Consider the following 23,603-nt stretch of genomic DNA (forward strand, 5'->3'; position numbering starts at 1 on the left):
AATGTAGGCTACGTTATTTTGCCATGAACTGTCTCTACTCACATTTTTAATGATGAGTTTTTGCAATTTGGTTATCATGGTTGTTTTATTTTGACAGATAGTGTATTGTTCCACATCAGACATCTGGAGAGTGGAGGTATTTCCTGATCTGCACAGGTCCTATTACTCACACCCACTTTGTTCAGACTGCTGAACCCAGCAGAGTGGCAGTCAGGCAGCCTTCTCCACAGAGGACCAGTCTTGCAGTGATCAGCAAATACACAGACCACTCTAATCCCACCACCATGGAGCCTGTCCATGGCCAGTTTGCCTTTTTTTTTTTTTTTGCACGCAACTGACCTCAAAGAAAAAACTGCAAAAGAGTTTGTTGCACAGAAACCACACACAAAAGTTTGTTGTAAGCAGGTGCAGTCATTCCCGGTCGACCTGCATTTCCCTTTAGTTTATTTTTAATGTGCTAAAATGTAGGTCTGTTTATGTAATTTTCTATGTGGATTTTTTTTTAAACTCACTGTAGCATTTTCTTTCTTTCATAGCACCAGTGCAGAATTAAAAAGAATAGCCTACTATTAAAAATAAAGAATATTAGTGAATTAGTGAATGAATGAATGAAAATGAAATGAACAAAAACTGCTGTCTGATGTTCAACCCTATATGGTACAGCCTACAAATTCAACACAGAAAACTTTATAAAAAATAACAGCATATTCAATTGGTAATATGCTGTTACATGCAAAGGTGTAGGCTATTTAATGGTCACGGCTGTATGCACTACAGTATCTCCATTCAGTTTGCTGGGTTAGTATTAAGATGCATCAGACTGAGACAAGATCATTGTTCACACCTACTATCTTGTGTTTTGGCATTTAGACAGATGTGTGAATCTCACGATCTCTAATTTCACAAAAAAGATAGGCGTATGTTTGCAGACCAATCTAAACGCGGTGCGTTTCACGTGTTGAGAAAAACAACGCACCGCGGCCAATCCTGTGCAACTTTTCAAGCGCTCAGTTGAACTGTGTGTGTGAGCGAGGACACGAGGGGGACAGCCCATAACTCACTCATTCATTTGTGTTTCAACGAAATTTAACCCGCTGGCTGCACAAGTCACCAAGTTGTAACACTGTGTAGTTGTTTAGTCGTTTATTTCTTTTAGTTGTTTTTTCCCCACACCGATAACTTTATGCTAACATGACAAAAATCCTGTTAGCTTACAGCGTTGTTAAATCTCTGAGACATGGATGTGTGGTTGGCAGGAGAGTGGGTAACACGTCGGGCTGGCTAAGGCTGCAAACTACCAGACTTTTTAGTGTGAAGGTAAGAAAGCGCTGTGTGAGGAAAAAACTGTTGTTGTCAGCGGTAAAAGGAAGAAATTAGAAACAAAAACTTTGTCACAACTGAGCGCTAAAGCAGGCCGAGGCCAAACTCCACCGAGAAACCTGTGAAGTCTGTAAAAGCTGTCCACACGTGAATGTATGGTTACGTTAAAAACTTATTACCACGTATTTAATGAATATCAGAGGGAAACCTTTTATTCGGCTAAGGTTTAACACAACATACAGTTATTTTTTAAACGGGAGCTGCAGTGTTACATTTCGGGTTTAACCGCTCTTGCATCAGAAACGCAGCATGGTGGACAGCGGAGCAGCAGCGTTGGTCGGTTTTAAAAAGTTTAAAAAGTGTGAAACACGCTCACTGTGTGTGGATTATAATTATACCGAAGTGAAATTTACCTATCTTTGATTAATAATTAACACAGGAAGTCATTATATAAAGAATGCGGTTATTTCCTTTAGTAAAACCTGAATAAACTACTAGATTTTACTTTGCAGTTTTGAACGGTGATTGACATCTCACCAAAAAAAAAAAAAAAAAAAGTTGAAAAGAGATTTTTTCTGTCATGGCTGATTAGATTTTCAGGGTGCTGCCTCAGCAGTTGTGTAGCATGCACCCACTAGACTTGTATGTGTGTGTCTGTGTGCGTGAGAATTATATTGTGAAGTGCATTATGGTACAAGGGCGGTTGCAACATCTCACTGACCTATATACCACACCAGAAATCCCACACCAGCAGAGTTATGGTTGATGCTCAAGTGTCGGCTCAACTTTTGAGCATGGACAATAATTTTATAGTCAATATTGGTGACATCAACACAGCCTGTATCCGAATGTGGACATTTTGTGTCTATTATAATGTATTTGAGTAGTCATGCTGCAACCTTTAAATGAACATAATACACACACTACACAGACACACACACGCGCGCAGAAGAACAGATTTGTCGGTCTCAGCATTCACAGCACAATTCACAGTGGCCTGCAGTTTCAGCATTAGGTCCCAGAGGCTCACTGCTTTCCATCACCATCACACCTAAACTCATAGTCTACAACACATCAAAGTTTTGCCTTTGGTCTCTCCAAATTCACTTCATAAAAAGGGAATGCATTATTCTTGGGTGAGATTTTGCTCGACATCTGTCTGCTCTCTTTTAACTGCCAGGCCCAGACAGCCCACCTGGTCTTGGAGGATGGCACCAGGATGAAAGGGTTTTCCTTTGGGCATGATGCCTCAGTAGCCGGGGAACTAGTCTTCAACACTGGCCTGGTTGGGTAAGGAGGACAAGTCCTGACATAAATCAGACTTGATTAGATTAGACAGAATTGTGCATTTGAACAAGTAAAGGTTCAGAATTTAGACAGAAAATAAACAGGAAAAAAAAGATTGTATGTATATTTTACAAACCTTTCAATACCAAAATATAAGTCTTGCATTTCACTATATGTATTAAGTTTTAAAGTTTTCATAAAGTGTTACATTTTCAACCTTTTTTTTGCACCACCACAAAACCCTGGTATATTTGTTGTGTCATTCCCCTGCTTTAGGTACCCCGAGGCCCTGACTGACCCCAGCTACAAAGGTCAGATTCTGACCCTGACTTACCCAATCGTAGGGAACTATGGAGTACCCAACACCCAGGAGCTGGATGAGCTGGGACTGAGAAAGCATGTGGAGTCAGATCGCATACAGGTTGGAAAACTGGCTGTGCTATGCGGGTTTTTCGTGGAAACCTCAGTGCATTTTATTTCTCAAAAATTCATGGTTTTACACATTTTCATTGCATCGATTTTGTTTCCGTCCTTGTCTCTTCTGTAACTTGACTCATTCACAAAGAATAAAGAATTGATTAATGAATTAATCAGTAAATTAGTTAGTTATGTAACAGAAAAGTGATGGTTCTTAAATTTGATTACTATTTAATCAAGTTCATCATCACATTCGTCTGCTAAAATGCATAATACAAAACATTTGGATTTTAAAAAGCCAGATTTAGGGCGATACCATATGAAATCAGGTTACTGGTGTTTGTATGTTTAGTTGCTCTGTAAACAGATCCTCTGTTATACTTTGACATGGCCAAATCAACCAGGTCTTACATCTTTATCATTTCACCTTTAATAGAGTAACCAAACGGCAGATCATTGCAGCCCTACTGTACATGCAATGACAATCACAGCATTGCAGTTTTTTCTGGAATGAGAGCCAACATTACTGTAGCAACAGGATTTTAACTGAGATTGACATGCCTAAGAAATAGGATTTCTTTGTTTTGAATTTTCCCTGCTCAGGATATGTTGGGAAGTTCACACACATTATAGTATTTTGTGCTTGACAGCTTGACACCATACAGTGCTCATATTAGGGTCAGGTGCAGTTAATGGACAGAGGTACTTCCATGCTTTTTTAGTTTGACCTTTTTCTCAAGGATAATATTGTGTTTTGGTCCCTCTAGGTATCCGGCCTTCTGGTTCAAGACTATAGCCACGAGTACAGCCACTGGAACTCTGTCAAGTCTCTGGGTCACTGGTTACAAGAAGAGAAGGTTAGGAGTCAAATTGCACCTGGGGTAGAGTAGTGAACAGGACACTACTGGTGGTAAATTTCCAAAATTTTGTTCTGATCCTCTAAAGGTTCCTGCACTGTTTGGGATAGACACCAGAATGCTGACCAAGGTCATCAGAGACAAGGTACTGTGAATACAAAACTGTGACCTACTGCATCTTTTCTAAGAGGATAGCTTTAGCACTCAGTGTTTTGAATGTGCTTGTGGTTTCAGGGCACAGTTTTGGGGAAGATTGAATTTGATGGGCAGCCTGTTGAAATATCTGATCCCAACCAGAACAATCTGGTAGCAGAAGTGTCAACCAAGGTAACAGCTTGCACCCATTATATCGAACGTTTTTTGAACAGCTGTTGTGCCCACTACATCATGTAAACCTGGACTCAAAGCACATTCTCTCTGTCTACCAATGAGTCCTCACCTCTTGCGCCCCTCTTCCTACCAGGAAACCAAAATCTTTGGAAAAGGAAACCCAATCAAAGTGGTGGCTGTTGATTGTGGGATTAAACACAACATCATACGCCTGCTGGTTAAGGTGAGAATGAATGCAGAAGGAGTTCTTGGCGTTCTGTGTGCATCCTCATTAGATTACACACTGAGAGATGATGTTTTTATGTCGGAGGCCCTAATGAACCTTCTCCGCACAAATATAGAAAGAGAAATCGACACTTTGTCGCATGTTTCCTGCAACCTGACCTAGAAAATTTGTGATAAGTAATGTTAGGTCTAATGAGCTCCAGAAATCATTAAATCATTCTGTAGTATTTATTTGTGTCATCCTGTTGTAACAGAAAGTGGGTTTCTCGTTTGTTTATGCTCTAGTTAATGGTTTTATGTTATTTATAATGTTGATATTATCTTGCAATTGGTTGTTGCAACCTTGCAACAGTGTATTCACTACAGATTTTCTCTCTGTCTCTGTGTGCAGAGGGGTGCAGAGGTTCACCTTGTACCATGGAACCAGGACTTGCTGAGTCTAGACTATGATGGTCTGTTCATCTCCAATGGACCGGGAGATCCGTCTCTGGCCAAGACACTCGTCCAGAATGTCCGCAAGGTACAGTAGGACGGGATGCTCTCCAGTCATTTTACATTAGAGGACAAAAAACTTTGTTCAACAGTAGTGCAACACAATTTTGCACTTAATAAAATCACTTTATAATGTCACATATTAGCAATAAACATAATTAATCTGTAATCTGTTTTTTTCTTACATATTCTTACAGTATATTTCTACAATGATCTAAACCATCATAAATAAATAATTGTGTTTGTTTTGACTTGTGTAGGTGCTGGAGAGTGATCGTCCTCAGCCAGTGTTTGGAATTTGTATGGGAAACCAAATTACTGCTCTTGCCGCGGGAGCTAAGTCATATAAACTACCTATGGGCAACAGGTGAGCTTGTAAACATCTTAGCACGATGAAGAATAATTAACAAGATGCACAGTAATGATCTCTCTCAAGTCTCTGTGGGCCCAGACTGAGACTTCTTGTGGTTTAGTATGGTACTCAGTGTGATGTATGGCTTTATCCATTTTTAGGACTTTCAATATCTTGTCTCCATAAAAAAAATAATAAAACTCAGACTGTGTTTTATGCATATCTGTGGTTTCCCAGAGGCCAGAACCAGCCGGTGCTGAATGTGATGACGGGCCAGGCGTTCATTACGGCACAGAACCACGGCTACGGAATAGACAGCGAGTCCCTGCCCCCGGGGTGGAGCCCACTGTTCATTAACGCCAATGATGGCACCAATGAGGTTGATTTCACTTGATGTGAATGTTCAGTGTTTCTATAAGACAACTTGGCATATTGATATTTTTGTGTATGGATGTTGCCCAAAATTCTGAAGTGTCTCTCATAAAATAAGTGCAGCCAAGCGAAAAGATGCCATATGGAGTCTTCAAATGTTGGTTTACGAAATAACATTTTAAGGAGACTCGCTTTTTTTCCCGAGATGTTACTAAATTAGATTCAGAAATGTAAAATACTGCTCTTTCCTTATATCCACTGTGCATATTTTGCAGGGCATCATGCACAACACTAAACCTGTTTTCACGGCTCAGTTCCACCCGGAGGCTAAAGGTGGTCCCACAGACACAGAGGTAATTAAAGACTTTGATAGCGATGCATAAAGTACCTGAATACTATACTAAAGCTGAGTAAAGGTAATACCACAGCATTGGGATTAAGTGAAAGTTGAAGTCTTCCATTGAATTGTAGCCTGGATAAGCCATTTGGTGTTTTGAAAGAAGAGGAATAAAGGAGAGAAGAAATAGGAAAAGAAGTTATGATAAAAACCTGGAGTGTAAATGTGTAACTACACAAATAGGCAAACCTCGGTAATAAGCTTGAGCTATCATTGATACTTGAAACATAAAACATGTGATAAAACATGTGATGCACCATATTGTAATCTGTGGCCAGCTTCTAGGTGTTATTTTTAGATTTGGACTTAAAATACCCAACAAACAAATAAACCATAAAGGCCTTGATATTTGATTGCACCAAGGCTCAGGTGTTTAGGAGAACCTCTAAAAGTGCCTGTCCTTTTCCCTGCAATAAAGCTTTGATGAGTCCGTGGCACAGTCTCCCACATGGCGGGCAAGGACTGTAGTTCAAGTCCTGGTCAAAGTTTATGTTGTAACCTCTGTCATATTAAGGCAGAATAATAAGCCACTTCCCCTGGACCAAAATATACAGCTGACAGCTCAGTTGGAGAATTCCTCCACCTGGGGTTGACTCCGGGAGATGTCACAAAAATTTTGCACAGTGTCCGTGACAAATGTTTTATAACCATGACGCGCAGGGAGATGGATAGTTTTCTAATGCATTTGTTTCAGACATTGAGAAAACTTTTCATTTTTTGTACTTAATGCATAATATTGGACAAATGAAAGTTGGTCTGTCTGTTGAAAAATAGGCATAGTCAGTTACAGTGTGTCATAAAAGCAAGTTTAGCTTGACAGGTTGGCACATGTCAATAACAGCTGACAATTTCTTCCTCAGCCTAAGTTCGTTGTTACTCTATTTTAACTGGCAGTGATTAGTTTTATAGATTAGATCATTTAACACACCGTCACACTGTCACTTTCACTGACTCAGTGCAGATGCAGTGTATAGTATTACTGTATATGTTTTAATGTGAAAGCTGACAACTTACTCAAGACCAGCTACTTTGTTGCTTTATTGTGAATTTAAATGATGCAGTACCAGTTCATAAAGTCTCAGTGTTTTCCTGGATTGTTTGTCTGTATATTTTATACAGATACGACGTCTTTTAATAAAGAACACTCTGAGCCAAAACTTTATAAGAGCACATATGAAGTAACAAGGGTTGTTTTTTTTTTCAATGTGCAAAAATTAATTAGAAAATCAGTAGATTTCCATCGATCACAATTTTAGTTCAACACCCAGTATGAAAGTAAAAAAAAAAAAACAGCAAACAAGACTCTGAATATTATTAATATACTGTTAATACTAATATTATAAACATTTTTTTCCTGATTTTACAGTTCCTCTTTGATGCCTTCATATCCTTGATCAAGAAAGGAAAGGATGCCAACCTGGTGTCAGTCATGCCCAAGAAACCCAGCATCCCTCCCAGAGCCCAGGTACAGCACGAGCATGTCACGCAGGTTCAGCAGGTTAACCTTGAAATTTCTGAGCAGCAGATAATTATAGGTGTGGTTGACATTGATGATTACCTTGTACTGTATGTGTAAAAGCTTATCAAGTCACTTAACAGGAAACTATTAAGAGGGGGTATGTAATAAGCAGGGAACCAGACTCCATGACATCCTCTCAATGATTCATAAGTGAATACCATTTACGAACGAGCAAAGAATTACTTTCCTAAATCATTAAAATGCTGCTCAGTGCTACGCTGCGTGTCAGAGTTTCAAGTCAGGAACATCGTGTAAGCACTCAGAAAGACATGAATGCAATTATGTTAGTTAAAACTTAATTGCAATGGATCCTCATGCTGCACAGTTGCTGTTTTATTTACTGCGTTACATGCAGATAATCACTGTGGTTATTGTCTATTTGTAATAACATAGGTGTCCAAGGTGCTTGTCTTGGGATCCGGTGGTCTTTCTATTGGTCAGGCTGGAGAGTTTGACTACTCTGGATCTCAGGCCATCAAGGCAATGAAGGTGAGAGACAACACAACAACAGATCAGTGGGTATTTTCTATGAACACTTCACCCCATCATTCTCAAACATGTCTGTGAATGATGGCTCCCTACTGTATACCTTTTATATGTAGCTTCATGTTGAAGGGGATATCAACCAACATCAGTGTAATGCACAATGTAATATGGGAAGACTAAGACTAATATCACATCATTGCATCACATCATGTCCAATTATTTGTCATAATGACCTAATTTGTCAGCATTTCAGGCAATATGACCTTTATCCTAAAACACTATAGGATATACTGTAGCTGATATTTTTATCCCTGATTACCTTATGCCTCTGTACCATACACCTTAAGTTCTTTTTAATGTAAAAAATATAATAAAGGTTGGGCACTAATGTGTGCTAATCTGCAGCTAAAAATAGGTTCCAATATTATTTACTTTGGTTGGAGAAACATTTGGTTAAAACTACTGTGCTCAGCATTTAAGATAATAACTTCTCCTTCTGTACCCATTCTTAAGACTGATATAAAGATTAATGGTCTTGGTGCAAACAGACATAGATAGATATTTTAGTTCCAGTACATGCCAGTTTTTATAATAGATGAATAGATTTATTTTATTCATTCATTTACTGATAAATGAGTCTGTTTTAATGCGTTTGCTGAGTTAAGGCTGAACTGAATTGATTCTCGCCATAGTCTTTAACATTTAGAAGCGTCTTTGCTGGAAACCTTCACAACAGCTTTTATACAACAGTTTGAATAATTTGTTGTGCATGCTGTGTTTTACCCATTCTAGTCCCTGAAATGAAATAAATAGGCCTTTTTCACAGGAGACACTTTGACATGTCACAGGAGGAAAAGCGAAAAAAGTGCAAATAGGAAAATTAATGATGGCTAAATTCTTTTTAGCTGCTTTGGTTTGAAGGTAGAAAAATCAGCACATTTATGAATGTTGAAGCTCATAACTAATCTTCATACTCGAGCTTTCTTTTAAACAGATTTTAATTAACCCAGTGGATGTGTTGTAGGAGGAGAATCTGAAGACAGTGCTCATGAACCCAAACATAGCCTCGGTTCAGACCAACGAGGTGGGCACCAAGCAGGCCGACTCAGTCTACTTCCTGCCTGTCACACCACAATTTGTAACTGAAGTCATCAAGACCGAGCGTCCGGACGGCGTCCTGCTCTCCATGGGTGGACAGACTGCACTTAACTGTGGTAAGAAATAGGAGTGACCATTTTTGCAACTAAACTCTTTGGAGAGTTGTGAAAAAATACAAATTGTCTGACATTGCTGAAAACACACGTGATAAAGAGTTTACAAACATGTTGATACTTTTATCTATCTACTTTTATCTTTGTACATTTGAAAAAAAATAAAAAATTCTTCACCAAAACCTGTATGCGGCTCTGTGTTTGTGTGTTGTTCAGGAGTGGAACTGTTCCAACGTGGCGTCCTGGAGAAGTACGGAGTGAAGGTCCTTGGCACCCCGGTGGAGTCCATCATGGCCACAGAGGACAGACAGCTCTTTGCTGACAAACTGATGGAAATCAATGAGAAGATCGCACCCAGTATCGCTGTTGAGTCGGTGAGTATACAAGATCACTCACACAAACAAATGTGTATTTATTCAACGCTGTAGCAGCAATTAGTGATTACATGACCAGTTAATTTTTGAGTATATAACTGTAGTTTTGCCTTTGTAATACAAATACATATTGCAGACATTCTCAATGTATTTGGTAAATTCTGTAATGGCTTCCTGCATGTGTGAGTGTTTTTGTGATTTCAAACATCTTTGTGCATCTTCCAGGTGTCGGATGCCCTGAAAGCAGCAGAAAAGATTGGCTACCCAGTGATGCTACGCTCGGCCTATGCCCTGGGAGGTCTGGGCTCTGGTCTGTGTGCCAACAAAGAAATACTGGAGGAAACTGCCCACAAGGTCAGAATAACATTTTCACAGCAGGGATGATAGGCATCTGGGTACAGCTATTATCATTAATCTGTGTATGTTTTCTTTTCTTTTTTTTGATGCTTGATCAGTCGTTCTAGTTAGATCAGAAATTGAGAGAGACATTTTACCCAGACCTTTACCAACAAACTTTTCTTTAGGTTTATATCTTCACCTGTGTTTACAGCATAAACCTGCACAGAGATAAAAGCTCTGTAATAGTTGAGATGTGTTTCTTTGGTCTTCTGCTAAGAAAGGGATAGTTTTGCTGTTGCTAAGCAACATTCTTTTGTGCTCCTTCAGTATCCAGCATTATGTCTGACAGCTCAGTCGGTTCTAATCTGTGATCACAGGCTGCAAAATGAACTGTTTGTGCCAGACTGTTTTAGATTGATGCATACCTTTTTATGCCATGCTGAAGATTCTTTACTCATCTGCCATTTTAAATGAAGTACCGTTCAAAGGTTTCCATGGCAATTGTTTTTTTTTTTTTTACCAGTTATGGTCAGTTAGTATCAGTTTGTAGGAAATACATGGCAGATGTATAATTCACAAGATCTTCTTCTAATCAGTGAAAAAAATAGAAAATAAAAATCCAAGATAAACACTTTTTTATACACTCTCGTTCAATATCATATTAGAAACTGTTTATACATGTCCCTGTAGAGGCTAAGCAAGTTATGTTTTTAACAAAAATAGAATATAAAATAAAGTAAATAGGAATAAAAAAAACATCAAGTCTCATCTAAAGTGATGACATTCTGTGCTTGTTGTAGGCTCTGGCCATGAGCAGTCAGATCCTGGTGGAGAAGTCTTTACTGGGCTGGAAGGAGGTGGAATATGAGGTGGTGAGAGATGTTGCTGATAACTGTGTTACCGTCTGCAACATGGAGAACTTTGACCCACTGGGCATTCACACAGGTACCAATGATACATACTACCTACTAATGTGTTCCTCAGACTACTACAAACTACTACAAGACTGTGCTTTGTGTTACTGTTTTCTTATCTGTTCAGATTCTTGTTCTGGGGTGTTTGATTCACTTTTGTTTGTGTTTTCAAGTCTGTTGTTTTCAGTGTAGGCTGGTTGCTCAGGCAGACCAGACTCACTGTGTGTGTACCTTGCAAGATGATACAGATGTTTTGGACAACTGTGTTCCTTGCCTCATTCATTTTGTCTTGTTTCTGTAGATCAAGGAAAGCACTGAAAATCAATATGTGAGCCGCAAACTTAAACCTTTGGGTTTAGTTCAGTTCTGCCTGTATAGACTCACTGAGATACTTTGTGGTGTATCTAAGATTAAAGGTGTTTTGAGTTCTCCTCACAAAATCCATGGGATAAACAAGAATGCTGTGTTGTTTATCTGAAATGTGATTCTGTACCCCAGAGATCCTCCTATACAATCCAACAGATGAGAACAAATTATGCAGCTTGCCAACTGTAAAATCATTTTGTTGCACATTGATTTTAAGAACTGTACATGAACTACTGTACACAGAATTATAATTATATAACAGTTTTAATATTTAGTTTTTGATGATATACAATGTATTGTTTACTTCTGGGAAAAAAAGGGCATAACCTTTTTGGTTGGAGAGATAAAAAGATTTGCTTTACACATCGATTCTTTTCAGTTTAAAATCCAAATGAAAAACAAACTTTTGTTACTTTAGGCGTAAGCTGATGATTTTTGTGTAAAATGAATATTTTTCACGTTGTATTCAGATGCTGTTAATATTGTTTAAAGCCACTTCATGTTCTTATCCCCCTTCTTCTTCAGGTGACTCTATAGTGGTGGCACCGAGCCAGACATTGTCCAACGAGGAATACCACATGCTCCGTGAGACGGCCATTAAAGTGGTCCGCCACCTTGGCATTGTAGGCGAATGCAACATCCAGTACGCTCTGCACCCATCATCCTTAGAGTACTGCATCATTGAGGTCAACGCCCGGCTCTCCAGAAGCTCAGCTCTGGCATCCAAAGCCACAGGGTGAGAGAATCCCTGCAGACTCCTGATAGCAGTTTTATAGTTTTAAATAGAGTATATCCTAATGTATTAATGCAGCATCACTCCAAACATTATGTTCATTGCATTTTTCCAGACAGTGAGATTGTATCAGTTCAGTTCAGACTGGAATTAAGAATTTAAAAAGCACATTTCTAAACAACCCCAGCCCTGTTAAGTATATAAAAAGACTGTGGATATCAAAAAGATCTTAGACTTGAAGAGCAAAATATAAATGTCAAAACAATATTACAGTTTTAATCAGCATCGCCAGTTTGATGATGGCAAACATGTTTGTGTTACAGTGTGAGAGAGAGAGATAAAAAGTTTTCTGTCCAACATGAACTTATTTTGGTCATCCTGCTGCTTGGTCTTTGTCTCACAGGTACCCCTTAGCGTTTGTAGCTGCTAAGCTGGCTCTGGGAATCCCCTTACCAGAGATAAAGAATGCTGTATCGGAGAAGACCACAGCCTGCTTCGAACCCAGTCTAGACTACATCGTCACCAAGATCCCCCGCTGGGACCTGGACCGCTTTCAGGGCATGTCCCGTGAAATAGGCAGTGCCATGAAGAGTGTTGGAGAGGTGGGGGAAGATCCTAGGATAGACACTCACTCTCTCACTCATTCACTTGTTTATTCACTAGTATGCTCGCTCACCCATATTGTTCTGTGTCGTATCTCCCCCTCTTCTGGATTCAGGTGATGGCGGTGGGCCGGACCTTTGAGGAGAGTATGCAAAAGGCCCTGAGGATGTGTCATCCATCAGTGGACGGCTTCGTGCCCCGGCTGCCACTCAAGAAAGCCTGGGCCGACACTCAGGACCTACAACAGGAGCTGGCTGTGCCCTCCAGCACCCGCATCTTCTCCCTTGCAAAGGTACACTAATTTTTCATAGCTTTAATAATGAATGACACCAACTACAGTTTTCTCATTAAAACCACATTTTGAAGTGTTGCAGGAAAAAAAATCATCATGAAAAAAATATGAAAACTGTGTCCCTGGCCTTCCTTCATGCAAAGTTGTGAATGCCTAATTGTGTGGAAATGCTCAAAATGTAGATATTGTTCAGTTGAAGCAGAGATTTGATCATCTAGCTAACAGTATCCTTTTCAGAAATGTTCATATGTTAGTAATAATTTGAAATGTGTTTTTTTGAAAGTTTGCTTTTGTACTTTCTCAATAGTCAGTCTATTTTCCCTCACACAATCACAGAAAAGGAAAGCAAAGTAGCACTTTTGTAAGCACATCTAGACACAGGGTCAAGCTCCATCATTCAAACACAGAGATGGTACATGAACTATTACAAGGTGAAGCACATCTACAGGTCTAGCACTTCAATATGCTTTTATCACCAGCTGAGAGAAGGGAAGACTGAGGTCACATCAGTGTCAAACCCTCCAGCTGTGTGAGCTTGGTGTCATGACAGGGGAGACAGATCTGTTCCCGTAAGTACGCTGTCATGGGGAAGGCTACGGCATTAGGGATTAATGATCCACATCTTATCTCCGGGCAATCAAACACCAGCTACAGACAAGCGTTGGTACCCTTACACCTCATTTAAACAATGCTGCGTTCCAAGTGAAAAGTGTTGAAATGTAAAAATTCTTTCGTGATGCAGGTTTCTATAAACTGATAATCAATCATTTAACCAACTTAAATGGAAAAGAGTATTCCTGCTGTTTGGTATCATTGTGTGCACTATGCTCATCATGGAAAGGAGAAAGGAAAGAAGAGATATGGTAAAAAGTAATTGCCAAGCATGGTCAAGGTGGAGGCTACAGGACCATCTCAGAGCATCCTGATGTTGCTTTTGTCACATTGTTAAGAAGTATATGGTCTATTTGATTGCAGCCAACCACCAACCATGGCTGCATGATGAAGAGTTAAAGTGATGGAAAAACCAGGGAAAACTTTAAATACAGATACAAAAGCTTAACCCCAGGATCAAGGTACAAGAGTGGGCTGAAGACTGGGGTTTGTTAAAATACACAATGGAATGCAAAGACGCAGTGCTTCTCAGATTACTGGGTTTCTGTTATCCGGTAATTACCGGATTTTGACCGGTAAAATCTGCTGAAGTTCGGTATTTTTTAACCCCTTCGTCAAAGTGTCCAATGAAATTCCCTCTATGCACAATTTGAATTTTAGGCAATTTCCACATGTTTTTTATAAAAGTGTAGGCCAGGCCTATGTGGAACGAAACTTTTTCTTTTTTCACACGGTACTAAACTTGTTGCATTTGTTTCATTTACTGCAGGCATGCTACGCGCAGTAGCTACAACTATAGCGCAAGGTCAGACATGTCGAAACAAGCAAATCTTAAAAACTATTTTCTGAAACCAAACAGGTCTAAGGAGAAAGATTATGATGAGTTTTTATAGCATCTATATTTCAAATGCATATAGCGAACGGACATTATTTGATTTCAAGTTGGCAGCACGCTGCCTTAAGTATGAGCCAGTCCAGATGTGTCCTTTGTTTGCAAACTGATTTATCTGAGAATAGGTAGGCATTCAGCTATATGTGCCAGTTATGCAGGGCAGTCCCCGTGAAGTAAGGTGAGACGATAAATGGACGTCTGCATGTGTGTCACCTGTAAGGACGGTGCTGCTAAAAAAAAAAAAAACAGCGCAGCGCTGCGTTCTCCAGCCGGTTCACCTCTAACTCACCTGTAGCTGACTGTGAGGAGCTCTGCTGTTCCTCTCTCGTAAGCCTGGTGTATGGATGCACTTTGTATAAAAACAGTTCATGTGAAGAAGTGCTGATCAGCTGAGCCAGAGCTCAGTGGATGTGGCTGCACAGCTGTAGCAGTGTGTCTTGATTTATAACATAGGCAAGAAAAAAAAAAGGAAAATAAAAACATTGGCGATCATCCTCTCAATGGCCAATAGAGGATCGGGTTGCAGATCGGCACAAGCCTATAGTCACAGACGTCGGTTATCAGTTATAAAATATATTCAGAATGTGCATCCCTATTTTCAATAAAAAGATTATAAATTGGCATGCCTTGAGATGATTCTTATATAGCCTGCATATCATTTATCATTTTAAGCTAACAAAAATTCAGATAATAGGCTACTTGACCGGAATTTCAAACAACTGTCAGGTAGATTGAAAACCTGACGGTCACGTTGTCCGGCACCATTTTTTTCTAGCAGAAATCTTGTCAGATAATATCATTTGGACAGATGAAACTTTTTGATAGTTGGGTGGGTGATTTGAATCTGTTCAGGACAAATCAGAAGATTATAATATAAAGGGGTTCTGGAGCAACATGTATCGCCCACTGAAGCCCTCCCAATGGTGGCCTGGAATAACTTCTCTGGTCAGACATGTACTGTAATATAGAAATAATGAAACATATTCACGAGCTGTTGCCAAGGCAACGCTTCTGTGATATTACACGTTTTTTTTAAATAGAAGGCCAATATTGGCAAATGACGTACTGTATTGTTTCTGCAATATAGTTTGCTTGAAGGAGTGATGGATAAAGCCATAGTACTAACAGTGGCTGTTGAGAGTGACCATTCCCTTCCAATGACACTTCACTGAATGATCTCTTACATTATTTTAATTATAGCATTAACAGAATTGTTATGACCCGGCTCAAACGGCTGCAACAAAAGATGGGAGACACGGGTATATGCTGAACAAAAAGAACCAATTTATTGTCCAAATTATAAAAAGCCAAATCAGAACTTCAATAACTGGTGAGGTGTGAGTTTTCAGCCGAGTCAGTAGTGTGGGTGCAGGTGATGACTGTGTGAGAATATGATGAGGTGCGAGTGTGTGTGAGATGCGTTAAAGGAAAAAGAAAAGAACGATAAGGTCGGGGAGTGGAGGCCCGGCTGCACCGGCAGCGCGGCTCGAGTGGAGAGGGGGAACCGGAGGGAAAGGCGGGGCTTTTAAAGCTGGAGAGACACCGGGCCCGGGTGCCTCGTTAAAGGGAAGACGCTGCCCACTACCACAGCCAGCTACAGGAGAAAGACAAGACACAGCACATGCAGGCCAGCGGGATGCTACAGGCATACCAGGGGCTGTCACAGAATCTATTGAAACATAAATCTATCAGATGTCTGGTTTCAGAATTCTCTGATCAGGGCCGTGGTTGATGAGCCTGATAAAAATTATGAATGTGATGCTGAATCTGTTTCTCTGTCTTTTAGGCCCTCCACAGTGGTATGAGTGTCGATCAGATCCACCAGCTGACGGCCATAGACAAGTGGTTCCTCCATAAACTCCACAGGATAACGCAGCTGGAGCAGCACCTAGGAAATTACAAGAGGTAATGCAAACACACAGATACACACTAATGTCAAACAAAGTAACTTTTACATGTCTGTAATGTGCTGGCCAACTAATGGTCTTATTTGAAAACTTAGACAAAACAAAAATTATGATCCACAAAAAGGGACGTTAGTGCAACAAGAGGAGGGCAGAGTGACTTGTCACTTTCTGCCATGGATCACTGCATTTGCAGCATAATTAGGGCCACGGGGCAATCGCACTGAGCACTAGTTATTGTGTGGATTTTTTCTTATCTTTATTCCTCTTCCGGACACAATTTCGATTTGCTACTTGTCCTACAGCTTTAAGAGGACCCAGGTGAATTATATATCAAAACGTGCGTCTTTACAGAATACGAAAAATTGCTAACATTTTCTCATAGAGAGTGAATGGGAGGAGGTCAAAAAATTAACAAATCATTGAACATTTCGTACTGCCTACTGCTGTCTACTGCTCAGGTATACTTTCACCTAGAAACTCCATTTAAACTTTAAACAGTAGACACAAGTCTTGTGAATTAGTGTATTAATTCACATTTTGATAGGTCATATCGTTTTTGATCAATAACTGTTCAATGACCATCATCATTTTTGGAGAAATTTTGAGATTACTGTATAATGGGTGTGTATTGCACGCAATGTTTGTGTCAGAGTGCGTGACATCATCATTTGCGTATGTGCGTATCTGTCATAAACAAGAGATTACGGGCGGGATGTGTTAGTATAGCACGGACTTGCGGTGCCGGTCAGTTTGAGCCTCCACTCCTACAAGTTACAGCTGCTTTCCTGTTAGGAGTGATATCGCCACCTACTGCTTTGGAATGTGCATGACATTGTTTGAGACGGATTTGCGGTCTCATGTGGACTGAGTTATTTTTTATCACACCGGTGGTGTGGACGCACATTTTTTTTTAACCGGGGTCCATAAAAGTTCGGTTTCAAAAATACCTGTGTTCGTGTGGACTAGGCCTTTGTCTCTTTCCACACTCCTCCTGGACACAGTTCACACTCTACACAGACACATGATTTTTTTCAAACTTGTTCTGTCTCTCAGAATGTGCTAAAAAAATCAGAGAGATTTACAGAATTTTAAGAAGATTTTCTGAGAGAAGCAGAACGGACCCCTGTTTTAAACTCGCAAGTGTCTACAAAATATTTACTGTAGAAACATTAAAATCACACCAAATTTTTCAGGAAGTCCTTACAGCGATGACGGTCTGTGTTTTTTTCTGATAGGAGCTACCGTTATGTCAGAATAAGCCCAAATGTGAGACCAGTGCAGAGGCAGAAAATCGCCCTTTTTCTCCACGTTTCTGTTTGCCTCAGTCTGGGGGGCCCCTATCGTCATTGGCAACCGTTGCCGTGGTACCTGTAACCTCTGAGCCTCTGGCCAGAGCCACGTCTCTGTCAAACACAACCACATACATGTGCGCGCGCATATGCGCGCACTCCTCTACCACACACATATGCACACACACACACAAACACACACACACGCACTCCCTTACCACACACACACAGGTAACTTAATGTGATTACAGCTCCTCCATATCAGTGCTCAGTGAAAGATGATCATGTGTCTGTCTGATCATCGTTGTGGGTTTGATTCCCATGTTGACAGAGATGGTATCCCCCCGTGGTCCTATCAAAATTTTCTAGTTGGATAAAAATCTCCTCAGATGTTGGTGATTTACCTGACCCCTCGGCCATCCTCAGGCTTACAAGGCCTGTATCTGCACTGTGTGTTTTGACTAACCTGGTCCTGTAACAACAAGAAGAGATCCACACATCAGTTTTTGTGGTCAAACAGCAGCCCGGAGGACTGGGGCATATCAAACAAAGAACTTGTTGATTCTGATGGTGTATAGGTGTTTTCCTGGTCGATTTGATTATGATATTTGGAAAAGTAGATGCTGTATGAAATTGACTCTTGTCCTCACTGCCAGATCTAAGCGGTGGCAGACACTCCTGGCTCATCAGGTCTGGGTAGTAGTAGTGTAATGCCATTTTTGATGGCAGTGTTTTGTAGCACGCGATATGCCCTGCCAGTATAGCGATCCTAAAAAGGAATTTACACATTGTATTACAGTCACATAATAATATTTGAAGAATATCATTTCAGAGGCAAACCTTGCTGGGCTGGTATTGCAGCGAGCCTTTTCTCCCAGATGAGCACAGCCAATGCCATTTAAGCTGCCCTGTGGTGTGCTGTTGTCTGTTGTACATATGTGGGCTTTGTTTGTATCCTGCCTCTTGTTGGTTTGAGGGATTTGTGAGGGGATTCATCAGACATGTTTTTAATGGGTGGCCTCAGTCTCCTGCAGTTATGAAAACATCATTCAGATATTGGCTCCCAGTAGCACTTACATTGCAAATAAAACATAACAACAACACAAGTCACTTTCCATCTCCAAAGTTACTGGTGAGGAATCAAAATGTTGATGCTCCAATTGCTCCAATGACATTCTGAAATCCAGCTATGGCATGGAAATTACTTTTCACTCTTTCATGTTGCACAGCAGTATATGGAAACTAGGTTGCCCAAAAATAAAATCCTGATTTTCTTCTCTCAAAAATCGATTGACGTTTTACAAACTATTTTATCTGTGTGCAGTTTGTGTCTTTTTAAATGGACCTGGTGTCTAATAATGGAATCTATCTATCTATCTATCTATCTATCTATCTATCTATCTATCTATCTATCTATCTATCTATCTATCTATCTATCTATCTATCTATCTATCTATCTATCTATCTATCTATCTATCTATCTATCTATCTATCTATCTATCGGCTTCCACTGAGTGGCCATAGCATTGTCACCGGAGTCGCGAGCATGACATCTGACACGAGAATCAAACTCGCTAATTTAAAAAACACACTGACAACTGCGACCACTGATCTGTTCTGAGACTGTTGTTACTCTGTCACCTGAGTTACATAAATGGCTGATCAGTAACTGAGGTGCAGACGAGTGAGAATCGGAAAAAGAGAGCGAGACGACACGGCCGTAGCCGGTGTGATATGACGACCCCGTCCCCGCTGAAGAAAAAGACCTAAGTCGAGTCAAGTCGAGCAGAGCTGTAACTGTGTAGTGGAAAAGGGCCATTGGTCTTTTTGGCAACAAAATCCTTGCTGGCCTTGGGAAACGCTGACATGTTTGTTTACAGTGTGTGTGGAGAGCACGATGGGAGGAAGGAGGTGGAACTCACTACAGTAACCCAGTGCAGCCCAGATACATGAACGGGGGCTGTATCATAATTACCCTAGTTAGAGTAAAAAATCGATTTTAAGATTTCACGTTTTTAACTAAATGATCCAGATTATGATTTTAAAACGATTATTCAAACAGGCCTAATGGAAACAGTATGTGTTGTTGGATCAATATAATTCTGCCATGGAGAATGTCAGGCAGGCATTATTAGGCTCATGGTTGGTTGTGGAATAACTGAATGTGAATCACCGTTTCACAATCTTTCATTGGAATCTTTCAGCGGCCAAAAAAATCAAAACAAGTTTGGACCTTTGTATAAACTGGAATTGCATCAATGTGCTTCATCTCCCTTTCTAAGCCTGGACAGTGTTGGCTGCATAGACCCAATCAAATATGCCTTAGACAACGAAATCCACTAAGAAGCAAGACATTTCTCTGAGGAAAAATAAACAAACAAACAAAATAAATTGTTGAAAAAAAATATGCATGCTCCTTGAAAACATGCTCACTGTGTAATGCAGCTCGTGCTCCACCAACGCAAAATTTGCCATTCTGGACAAGGTATAAATTATGAGTGATCATTTTGTGACTTGTTACAAATGTTGTCTTATTTAACTGCTTTAAAGGGCTAGGTCAGTTTTTTTTTTTCTGCAGTAGGTGCTCTCCCCCAGTGAGCCATACCAGTGCATAGTGCTGGACAGGGATACAGGCAATAAACATCTGTGAACAGACCCAAACTAACAGCATACAAGTTGAGCAGTCTGCCTGAGTGGAGGAATACGATCGATGAGTTGGTTAGTCCCAGATAAACAGCTTTTTTCTTATAATACACTTAAATGGTGTATTACTTCGAGATTGGACTTCTTGTAGGCAGCAAAAATACGCTGTTAGGTCGGGTCTGTTCACCGCTGTTTATTGCCTGTATCTCTATCCAGCATATGCGCTGGTATGGCAAACTGGGGGAAAGCGCAGAGCTGTCTACTACAACAACAAGCATGTTAAAAAGAAAGAAAGAAACATTACGGAAATTCTGAATTCATCCGAGGTAACTGAAAAAGGTTGGTGCTCAAAATGAGATGAATGCCAGTCTCTTCACGTCTGTTTCCTTCTCTGTCGTGGTTCACCTCCTCTCAGCTGCCGCCCTCTCTGTCTCTCTGCCCTCTGGCTCTTACCTGGACAGCTCAAATCAAAGCCGCTGTGAATTTTCACGGCTCAGCCACAGGTAACCTGCTGCTTCCGTCTGGCTCTGCTATTTAATAATTAATGGCTGGCCGCCTGGTGAGCACCCAGCGCTACCAGCTGACACACAGTGGGCTGTTGTGCTCTCCTCTGCCTCTGGAGCAGGGGACTTTGGGATGGGGACTTAACAATAGGCTGCTGCTGCCAGACCGATGGAGCGTAGAGCTGAGTACAGGTGGGCTTCAGGCTCTGTTGGTCAGCAGACTCGTTTGTGTGCATAAAAGTGTGCTTTCGACTGGCAGATATTCAACATCGATTCCTCTTTATTTGTGGAAGAATTACTTTTAATGTTTGGGTTGTTGTGTAGGTTAAGTAGTAAGGAGGTGTAGGAGTAAGGAGTGACAAATGGTCGGTTCCTTGAATGAAGCTGTCCACATTGGCAGGTGTGAAAAATGTCTTGACCCCAGGGTCAAAAATCTTAGGCAACCTGCCTGTATCTGCCCCAACATTTAATATGTTGTTATGTGCGCCCAGATGCGTCTTTTCACCAAGTTTGGTTCAATTCACACCAGAAAGTGCCGACAACTGAGTGAGGACAGAATGAAAAATGTCTTTCTTGACCCCAAAAATCTAATTTTAGGCGACCTGCCTGGATCTGCCCAAACATTTAGTGTGGCATCTGTACTACTACTGATATTACAGTACATGACGTAAGTTGTGAAAAATTCTGAAACATTTCCCATTGAAATGAGTCTGGAGTGGGAGAAGTCATCTGAATTTTCAGGGTCTGAAATCTATTTTCCAAAAGTAGCGGGAATCTCCCCCCTAAGGCTTCACATGGGAGGGATTTAACTTTGTCTCGGACTACAGATCTTATACTGTACGCCCTGTCACCTGAAATTCCATTTTGTCACTCTTCTGCAATTTAAAACAGTGTTCATTGAACTATATGTCTTTAGTCTTCTTGCTCTATTCCTTCCGGAGCTGAAATATCACCTATTATATTTTATGCATCAGATATGAATGACGCTGCAACTTCACAGCAGTTCAAAGTTGTATTTGTCACATGCTTAGGTATACGGTAATACTTAGTTAACAACTAAGTATCAGAGTTGGGCGGACATCTGCCTGTGCTTCACCCTGTAAGGATGATGCTGCTAAAAAAAAAAAAAAAGAGAAAAGAAAAGGACGACGCTGCGGTCTCCAGCTGGCTCACCTGCAGCTCACCTGTCAGAGGAGTGCTCTGCTGTTCCTCTCTCTTTGGCCTGGTGTTTGGCAGCACTTTGTATAAAAGAGTTCAACAGATCTAAACACCATCTGAGCCCTCATCAGCTGAGCCAGATAACAATGGATGTGGCGCTGCACAGCTGTAGCAGCGTGTGTGTTTTATACAGTAACATTGACAAGGAAAAAAAACCCCCATCTAACTTTATTCAGTAGGCTAAACTAGTCCGAAATTGCGGCACGTATTTGACGTCATGTTATGTCGATCATGTTTGACAGCGGCTCTGTCATTAAAGTTTTCGGAACAGGTTCGATTTTCTGCATTTTTTGCATCCATGAAAAGCCTTTCTGACAACTCAGTGTTTCAAGGCTGTTAGATAGTCGCTCTCTCTCTCTCTCACACTCATACACATACACACACACACACACACGACAGCTCCTCAGTCTCAGTGTCAGCCCTCAGAGAAAGAAGATCATGTGTCTGTCTGATTAGCTCGTACTTGACTTTAAGGTTGTGGGTTTGAGTCCCATGTTGACAGAGATGGCACCCTGGCAGCGGCCTCTGTGGCATTCTGCAAATAAATTGTCTAGTTAGGAATATGAGCCCCATGCATGACCTGTATTACGATTAAGAGTACTGCAGTTATACAGCACGCCAAAAGTGTAATTGTAATAAGGTTCAATTTTACAAATGACAAATGAAAAGCATGAAATCACAGAAATTGGTTCTCACAATTTGTATGTTTCTGTGTGCTTGTTTTATGACTATATGTATCGAGCCGTCCTTCCTTGCACATACACATACACACACACCATACTTTGTGCTAAAACGTTTTTCAAGTTTTATTTGTGTAGGATGGTATAAAATACACAACATACAGGATTTCCCTCATGCTCTCAAACTGCCTTTCCAGACGGGACAGTTCTTCAAAAGACAACCAAGCTCTCAGATCAAATTTCATTCCTTCCTGTGATTTTCAGAAATCTTGCTACTCTTTTTTTCCCATTGGTCCTAGAGTTTGTTATTTCTCAGCCCAGCCATGTGCGGTGGGAGTTAAAACACATTTGACATTTCCAATATTGTTACGCTACAAGGTCATAAATAATTCAGAAAGGGAGGTAGGGAGAGCAAGTTGTGGTTTACCAGAAATAAGGATTTCATCCTGTTGTCTCTACAACATTATGCGTGTTGCTTTCTTAGTGAGACTTAGATGAGAACATCAATATCAATTTCATCACCATGCATTTATGCTTTTAGTTTGACTTTAAAAAAACAGAAATCAAAAGGAGAGTTGGCCAAACTCAGTCAAAAGAGCCTTCAGCAACTCCAGAGCTGTCACATTTACCTGTATCTTTCTCACTATGTCTTGTACAAATAGAAAACCAACCACTTTGATTTTATACCTACAGTATACAGTAGTTTGGTATTTCATGACCAAACACAGTGACTGCACCTGCAACTCAAATGTCCTCTCCTTATTGTGATTTTGCCTGTCTCTGTGCCAAATCCAGTTGTGGATGTCTTTGTTGTTTAGCTTGTGGGGAAAGACAATACAACTTTGTAAACCATACAGTTTTAGAGGGGTTACCGGTATTTTAGAAATACCTCTCATGGCAGAAGGTAGCCATTTAACTTAAGGAGCTACTTGCAATTTTTGCTATGGCTTAATAGTGAGAGTTAGATGTAGTA

The 23,603-nt window shown here is 40.5% G+C and overlaps 1 protein-coding gene across 1 annotated transcript in view; it reads left to right on the plus strand.

Moving 5' to 3' along the window:
* Nucleotides 1-892: 892 nt before the first annotated feature.
* Nucleotides 893-23,603, plus strand: part of cps1 (carbamoyl-phosphate synthase 1, mitochondrial) — a 53,895-nt gene continuing 31,184 nt past the window's right edge. The window contains exons 1-21 of the mRNA XM_085766136.1: nt 893-1,317; nt 2,501-2,610; nt 2,884-3,028; nt 3,792-3,881; nt 3,970-4,026; nt 4,116-4,208; nt 4,345-4,434; nt 4,828-4,956; nt 5,189-5,295; nt 5,518-5,659; nt 5,928-6,005; nt 7,416-7,514; nt 7,962-8,057; nt 9,079-9,268; nt 9,482-9,639; nt 9,865-9,993; nt 10,779-10,923; nt 11,784-11,994; nt 12,395-12,593; nt 12,710-12,886; nt 16,177-16,295. Coding sequence (XP_085622262.1) covers nt 1,192-1,317; nt 2,501-2,610; nt 2,884-3,028; nt 3,792-3,881; nt 3,970-4,026; nt 4,116-4,208; nt 4,345-4,434; nt 4,828-4,956; nt 5,189-5,295; nt 5,518-5,659; nt 5,928-6,005; nt 7,416-7,514; nt 7,962-8,057; nt 9,079-9,268; nt 9,482-9,639; nt 9,865-9,993; nt 10,779-10,923; nt 11,784-11,994; nt 12,395-12,593; nt 12,710-12,886; nt 16,177-16,295 — 2,690 coding nt within the window. The 5' untranslated portion in view covers nt 893-1,191. The remainder of the gene's footprint in view (nt 1,318-2,500; nt 2,611-2,883; nt 3,029-3,791; nt 3,882-3,969; nt 4,027-4,115; nt 4,209-4,344; nt 4,435-4,827; nt 4,957-5,188; nt 5,296-5,517; nt 5,660-5,927; nt 6,006-7,415; nt 7,515-7,961; nt 8,058-9,078; nt 9,269-9,481; nt 9,640-9,864; nt 9,994-10,778; nt 10,924-11,783; nt 11,995-12,394; nt 12,594-12,709; nt 12,887-16,176; nt 16,296-23,603) is intronic.

The sequence above is a fragment of the Trachurus japonicus genome, chromosome 21 (assembly GCF_045865225.1).
Source record: "Trachurus japonicus isolate A0001 chromosome 21, Traja_1.0".
In the NCBI taxonomy this organism is placed as follows: domain Eukaryota; kingdom Metazoa; phylum Chordata; class Actinopteri; order Carangiformes; family Carangidae; genus Trachurus; species Trachurus japonicus.